The following is an 8,017-nucleotide window of genomic DNA, read 5'->3' on the forward strand; positions in this document are numbered from 1 at the left end:
AGGTTCACAGTAATGTACTGGTAAACTGGTTGCATACTGTAATTTGCATTAGTCTTTGTAATGATGTGCGCTTGCCAGTGGCTCCTTTTGAAAGACTTGAGTTTCTTCTGGTAGTTTTTAGACGAGATGTATTGCTCAGTGAGAGCTTTGCATGATAATTGTGTCCTGTTTGCCTCTGTTTGAATTGACGGTCTGCAGAAAGGGGCCAGGATAATGTTTGAGTGGAACTGAAAAAAAAAAAGCATTAAGGGCGTTTTTGTAAAGAAAATGTGATGCGTTTTTGAAGCTGTGTGTGCATTTTGTAATTTTAATAAAATCTGCTTCCTTGCATTGGTTCTGAAAAGGCTTGATCCTGTTGTATTAAATACACTAATATTGTGTTTATTGTTTGTTTGGTGGCAGGGATTTGCACTTTTTCACAATAGTTGCACTTCTCAGCAACGCTGCAATTTTGCAAAATACGATTTGTTTTTAATAAGAGGAATAAATACAGGGAGAAAAATATGTATGATTTATTTCTAAGAAATGACTTAATTGCTCAAATCTGTGTGTTTATCACTGGTAGATTAAAGCTCCTTAATACTCTTACATGGTTCAGTAGTTTAATCTGTATTGAAGAACACTGTGCTGAATCTTAACTTGAACACAGCTGCAGGGTCAGGCCACTTTAGCAGGGCTCAGTTGTTCCTAATAAAGTGGCCACCCCCTCTGTTCATGTTATAAGCTGCAGTTCTGGTATTTTATTTGCCTCTGTTCACTGTGCTAGAATGCTGGAATCTGACCACAGCATTCCGAGTGATGTTCAGCCAGCCACACTCAATCATCTGAAAGATGATCTATTTGGCACCACTGAAACTAAATAAAATTAAACCTATCCGTCTTGTTATTAGAAAGTCTCTTCACCTCTCTTTGCCTCCCAGTATTATTTGAAGGTCTGGCGCAATGGTATTTATTTCACAGTGTTTCTGAAGGTAAATCATTACATTTCTGGCAAGGTGCAGAAGAGATTGCTTTGTTTTTATCGTGTTGTTTTATTGCTTGCTCAGATACTGAATAGCGTATATAAAGATGATGGATTAGATAGGGTATAGAAAGGGTGCACTAAAATTCTATATCTTAAACAAAACATTTAAAAAAACACACAGTGTTAGAATGTGGGGTTCATTGGGAAAGTGGCTTCTGCAGCCTTTTCTGGTTCCACAGCGATGTCTTTGTGTGGGACCCTGCACTGCTCTGAGCTGGATCAGTAGACAGTGTGATACAGTGCACTGACCGTTGAGACCCATGCTCTTTTTTGTTTTATTCAAGCTGCCCCTCTCCAGCAGTCACTTAGATGTGTACACTGGCCCTGGGATGGCTGGCCCCACCATTGGCATGACCAGCAACTCCTGCCCAGCGAACATCGCCATCAAAAGGGAAATGTCAGGTAAGCACAATTTACTGCTGTCGGCTCAGGCAGCAGATCAAACATCCTGGACATGAACGAAGAAGCAGGTGGGCCATGAGATGCAAACCATGCAGTGATACCATTATAAAAGTATAGTAAAAGCATTGCCAAGTGTAGTAAAGCATAGTGTTTAGCACAGGTGAGTATTGAGTATATATGTTAAAGCATTTGAAAAAAAATGCATAATATAGTATAACCAAGGGAAAAGCATGGGAAAACTGCAAAAAATACAGTAGTAAACTTTTATAAAGGTAGCGGCACAAGTTTTTATCACAGCCACAGCTAGCATGTCTTGCAGATGGAGAGAGTCCCAGAACTGAAGAGCTGGTCATGCTGGGATTACCATTGGTGTTCGTGTGTCTAATGGACACATAGCCGCTGATCACCTTCTTTGTGTAACAGCAGGTTGGGAAAGGCATGTTTGATTGACTGAACTTTCTTTTGTCAAGATGCAGAAGCCCGTGCTTTGGCCAAGGAGAGACAGAAGAAAGATAATCACAACCAGAGTGAGTTTCTTTATTGCCTTCTACCGTATAAAGGATTGCCATCGACAGGGCTTGGCAATGTCATTCTACTTCTCCCTAAATATTTAACAGGCAATATACAGCACTTTGGTGTAAAGTTAACCCAGGGTACTTGCAAGAGCTGCAAAAATACATTTTATTTACAACAATTAAAAAAAAAAACTGTGTATATAGCACTATTAACTTAGGGACAGGGTCCAATGAAATGTTCCAAACAAGCTGTTATCAGCACTTAAAAACGAACTTGAATTTCATGTCATTATGTTTTAAAATGCTGTATGAGTTGCATTGAAAGAAGCACCTTGCTTTCAAAGTGCCGGTGTAGTAAATACCTTTTCTGATGCTGTAACCAGGCTAATCCTTACAGGACATTGGAACAGATATACCAAGGTCTTTACACCAAAGTAACCGTTTGCAGGATTTTGTTCAAGGAGAATAAAACTATAAGTGTTGCCATACAATACCCAGCACAGGTACAGTCTACACCAGGTTTTAGCTGCACTCAGTTATGCTAAAGTTACCATTGTCTGAGCTAAGCAATGCCAGAACATGCACAAGGAATCCACTGTAAGGAAAACAGTTACTGCCACCATGGCTGTTTCATGGTTATATTTATCGTAATTATTTCTGTGTTTTTCTTCTTTTTTTACAATGATCAGTTGAAAGAAGACGGAGATTTAACATCAATGATCGCATCAAGGAGTTAGGAACCATGATCCCAAAGACTAATGAACTGTGAGTTGCAGTAAATATAATCTATTTTTTCATGGTATACTGTAGGACACTGAATGCATTGTTACTTTTTTTAAAAACCAGGAGGGACAGAATCCCTCCAGAACCAGGGTTGGGTAGCCCTGCCTTAAGTATTAAGCTTAAGATAAGACTTAAGGTCACATTTTCCCTTAACTAGTCTATTGACTTAAATGTGTTGAGCTGCTTTCAGTAAGACTGTTAAACTCAAGGAGCACTTGAGTTGGAGGGCGGGTTGACCTCTGTGTTTTATGCAACTGGCCACAGCGATCCAACATCTTGGTTTAAAAAAAAAAAAAAACTACATAAAGAAGTAAAGGAACAGATGCTGAATTGAGACGGTCCATTTTAACGAATGAATCTGTCATCCTCCAGGGATGTGCGCTGGAACAAGGGGACGATCCTCAAGGCATCTGTGGATTACATCAAGAGGATGCAGAAAGACATGCACAGATCCAGGGAGGTAGAAACCAACTTAAAGAGAATGGAAATGACAAACAAGCAGCTGTGGGTTCGGATTCAGGTAAGGGCCTTGCTCCAGGGGTGAGCAGCGCGGCAATCCTCCACTCTCCGAGTACCGCACTGCTGCTGCTGTTCTGTATTCACTGAAATATTGTACATTAGCTCCACGCGCCTCTTAGCCATGTCAGGATGAGACAAACAAAAGGGTGAATTCCACCACAGAATTGCAAACTGAAAAGAAAAAGTAAAGCATTTAATTTATAACGGGAGGGGGAAAAAAAAGTGACACAGTGTTGATTTTAAAGGGATCATCCATAACTTGAAAGCGCTCAATCGGAATTCTAAGGTTAAAGTATCAAACTAGTTTCAGCAAGTGCACTTCAGCACATCAGTGTACTTCCATTGATGACGACCTTCTGTAAATTTCAGGAGCTGGAAATGCAAGCCCGAGTCCACGGCCTCGCCTCCAGCTCCCCCTCGGGACTGGGCGGGGTGGAGATGCTGGGGCCACTTATTAAGCAGGAGTCCGGCTTGGAGGACAAGGCATCGCTGGAGGCGCTTCAGCAGCAGCACCAGCACCACCAGCAGCAGCAGCAGCTCTCCCATCACGAGCAGCAGTACCCTCAGCACCTCGACTTCACACAGACACTGGAGCTCTGTGACAGCGCAATCGGCTTCCAGGACCCGCTCTCCCACTTCACCGACCTCACCTTCACCTCCCCTCACAAAAACGACTATATGCTCATGGAGGATGCGCTGTCCCCCCTCGGAGGGGACCCCCTCCTCTCTGCCATGTCCCCCGACCCCTCGGTTGTCAGCAGCCGCCGTAGCAGTTTCAGCATGGAAGATTCTGATGTCCAGTGACCCCCCCACCACCCCTCCTCCACACCCTTTCCCACCGCAAGTGTGTGTGTGTGTGCGTGCACTGAAGGGCAATTACCATTGACCGCTTTCATTTGACACTTTGACAAATTTTTAAAAAAAGGTATGCTTTCTTACACTAGACTGTTTGTTTTAAAAGGTGAACATTTAAAAGGTTCCATGTCCAAATTTTACAAGATATAAACTTGATTTCAAATCATGAATGTGGAAACAAGGCAATAGTCAATTTCGAGAATAAATTAATTTATTTGTTGTTTTTACTTTCTGTAGGGGTAAGCATAGATTACAATAAATAGTTTGGGTAGCTGAAGTCAAAATAATGGATATTAGTAGGTAACATGTACCTTGTGGTCAGTGTGTGTATATATATATATATAAATACATTTAATTATATATACCTATTTGGACCTAAAATCCTTATAGCATTTCTCTCCCAAAGCACTGGAAATCTAAAAAAAAAAAAAAAAAAAAAAAAACTACAGAAGACATTTTATATCTATCCAGTTGTTTAAAAAAAAAAGTACAAAAAAGGCTCTGGTGTGTCACTTTTAATTGTGTTTCATTTTTATGTTCGGTAATTTTTGTTTTTTTAAATCTCGTTGACTGCCATTGTAAAACTCGCTAGTCCGCAGTTCCCTCGCTCAACAGCAGGGGGAGCTGCTGCTCTGGTAGCCATAATGCTCCCCCCTCCCCTCAAAGGACCATGACCTCATGTGGCAAGAAGATGCCTTGCAGGAAACTTGTTTTTAGTTATTTTTATGTTGATCCGATCTGTAGATATTTAAATGAATTTATTAATGGGTGATTTTTTAAAATTTTATTTTATCGTATTCTATTTTAAATGTGCTTTGTGAATGTAAATTTTTAGATAGCAATCAAATTGCAATAGGTATAGCTTAAGATTTTGGAATCAAGTACCCACAGTATGCTTTTCTTGGTTCTGCACCACAGCACAAAAAGTTTCGTGATAGAACTGCTAGAAGCCCAAGTACTCAAGACTTCCCGTTTTTATTTTTGAGATGCACAAAAAAGATTCTGTAATAAGTAACTCCACATTTAGAGTACGTATCAACTTGTCACTTGTACAGCAGGTGACACTTTTTACGATACTATTAGTTACTGACCAGTTGAAGCGAGTGGTGTCGAGGCATCCCAGGCAAACAAAAATGTGGATATTCTTTCAGAATATTTTTTTTTTCTAACATAACATATCTTTAATTTAGCATCTGAAAAATACTTTGCAACATTATTTTTTAAATTTGTTCATTAAAAAAAAAAAAAAAAAAAAATGTTTGAAGTATTACAGCATTTCATACACTCCATGCTTAAAACCAACAGCCTCATTCATTATGTACAGCTGTGAAAGACAGGCTGGGGAGATCTAGTTACTGAGCTGCAGTGTAATTAAAGGGGCGAAAATACCGAGCTTTAAAATACACGTGGTTAAAATAAATGTTATGCCAATGAAAAGGAAATGTTTGGGGGGGGGAAAAACAACAACTTTGAAAACTGACTAGAGTCCCCAGTTAAACCACTGTTAGTTTTCTTGTAGCAACAGTGACACCCAGTGGCTAGTTTGCCTCACTGCATGCAGTTCACTAGCATCGCTGCTAAATGTTTTTCCAAGTTTATTTTGTTGTGGCAACAGAACATTTCAAAGGGGAGTCCGGATTCTATTTTTTGCTTTCCCTGCACATTTATATTAACTGCCTTGGTGTATCTTGGAGATATGGTTATTTTTTTAATTTTTTTTTTTTTTTTTTTGCAAAGCAATAAAGAGTTTTTAGGTGTGCTGGAATGTAATCTAGTTATCTGACTTGACAGCATCAGCCCGAGTTGTAATATTAATATATTAAATGATGTATATTATATTTAAAGGTTTTAAATATTGCTAGTCTTTATATATATATATAATATATATAAAACAACAAACAAAAAGGAGAAGCATGCTGACAAACTGACCCCTTGGATTGAGTTGATAAGAATAACAGAGAGAGAGAGAGAGAGTCATCCAACCAGTTCAGCGACTTGCTGTTGTGACAGGTCTGCGTGGAAGCTGAGCCTTTTCTAACGCTGTCAGTCAAATCCAGTTGCATGACTCGTGAGTGACACCCTGCTCATTATTAAGTGCAGCTCATTTGTAACTCTTACTCATGGAGTTCTATTTTGTAGTCAGTGTATAAATTCGGAGCTAGAGGATTGGCAGTGTATTTAAATACAGTATTTGATCTAACTTCTCTGCTCAGGTTAGCCAGGCAACTTTTGGACAAGTGTGAATTAATAAATGTGACTTGAAATGTGAAGAGGACAGTGTCATTTTTTTACAACAAAAGGCTTTGATCTAGAAATATTCTTATCTGCTACACTGTGTGAGCCATTGAGAGGCAATTCCCACTGGATGATCATTGCCCCATCATAAAATAACATTTGGTTGTTTAGTCATTGTTTGCACTTCCAGAACTAAAGGCGTGTTAGGAAGCACACAGTGAAAAAACGACCCAGAACTCAAAGCAATGTTAGCAACAATATTCAGCTTTCCTTCCACAATCTGACCTACACTGAGCTAATGATGTACACCTGGGTCTTCTACCCAGACTGAATTAACTACAGCCTTCCTGACTGCATATTGTAATCCTTGCTAAGTTAAAACAAAATATCTTGCAGTCTCCGTACGGCACTGTACTTAGCAAGCCCTTTGATGAAAGTCAAGGCATGGAACTGTACAGCACTGTTTAAAATGAAGGTTGGGCATTAAGACCTGTGAGACCCAGGATCAAAGAGCCAGGTTGAGATTCACAGAAGCCACTACTGGACATGCTGTTCCTCTTTCAACTCTGATATATGATCAGGTATCAGAACTTGTGTTATTCTTCCTTCAATGCACTCGAGTGCATGGTTGGTGCCTGCTCTGAACACAGTTGGTCTTGGAACTGAGTGTCTGGAGCTCAAAACGAGAAAGCTGATTTCATTGTAAACCAGAGCTTGTATCAGGTCCCATGCTGTCCTGTAATATCTCAGCCCTCTAGATAGCACACTAACCCTTCATGCACCGCGACCTCGTAAAGGGACGGAGCCTAAAAAACCTCTCCTAGTCTTCATATGGGGACACATGGAAGACGCAAATGCATGATAGCCTCAGGTCAGCAAATACAAAGCAATGGGGAAACAACTGTAAGCATTTCAAATAAAAAGTATATCTCAGATAAACAATTCCGAGCTCACAAAAAAAGAACAGATCAGGCAATGGGGGCTTTGTTTTTCTCCAGAAAAAGAAAAAAAAAACAGCCAAGCCCTGGAACATTACAACTGTTTACAGCACTTAAGTTTGAATTAGTTATTGCCAGGAAAGCAGTGTTGGGTGACTTGCAGTGTTTTTCAGTCCCCACAGAGCAGCAGTGAATACTAAACAGGGAGCTGCTCCTAATTTTAATCTCCACTCTGTACAAAGACATTTCCCAGTCAAATCATTTTAAAAATGCAGTCATTTTGAGTGTATTATTTCTGCTTATTGTTGTGTTACTTGTATAAAAAAAAGATGGATCTACTGTACCACACCCCAAAGTCTCTGTGCTAGACATAACTGAAATAAACTTTGCCATTCACCAAAGGATTAAGCCTGCAAGCCTCATGTGTTCTGTTGTATTGTATAAATTCTATTATTATTATTATTATTATTATTATTATTATTATTATTATTATTATTATTATTATTATCATCCTCCTGCAAGGGTTTAGGAATTGTTTCATTCTAGACACTGGTCTCTGCATAACATTATACACATATGACTGGAGAACTGTTACCTTGAAGGTTGAGCAATAATGTCTGAAGCCACATAAGTGGGTGCTACATTTTTTAATAAAAAATCCAACAGCAACAAAGCTGACAATATCTCTTAGATAATATACAGTTTGTGTTTTAATAATAAACAGTAAAAAGAACCAACCACCTCTG

The 8,017-nt window shown here is 39.4% G+C and overlaps 1 protein-coding gene across 9 annotated transcripts in view; it reads left to right on the plus strand.

Annotated features, from left to right (window-relative positions):
• The window catches only part of LOC121299521 (transcription factor EB-like), a 36,347-nt gene extending 28,672 nt beyond the window's left edge, over positions 1 to 7,675 (plus strand). For 8 of the 9 annotated variants that reach the window (XM_041227290.1, XM_041227289.1, XM_041227286.1 and 5 more), the window contains 5 exons: positions 1,309 to 1,426; positions 1,897 to 1,953; positions 2,631 to 2,706; positions 3,097 to 3,244; positions 3,613 to 7,675. In XM_041227290.1, coding sequence (XP_041083224.1) covers positions 1,309 to 1,426; positions 1,897 to 1,953; positions 2,631 to 2,706; positions 3,097 to 3,244; positions 3,613 to 4,047 — 834 coding nt within the window. In that variant the 3' untranslated portion in view covers positions 4,048 to 7,675. The remainder of the gene's footprint in view (positions 1 to 1,308; positions 1,427 to 1,896; positions 1,954 to 2,630; positions 2,707 to 3,096; positions 3,245 to 3,612) is intronic. The other variant, XM_041227292.1, reaches the window with a different exon arrangement.
• Positions 7,676 to 8,017: the final 342 nt, after the last annotated feature.

This window comes from Polyodon spathula, chromosome 25 (assembly GCF_017654505.1).
Source record: "Polyodon spathula isolate WHYD16114869_AA chromosome 25, ASM1765450v1, whole genome shotgun sequence".
Lineage (NCBI taxonomy): Eukaryota > Metazoa > Chordata > Actinopteri > Acipenseriformes > Polyodontidae > Polyodon > Polyodon spathula.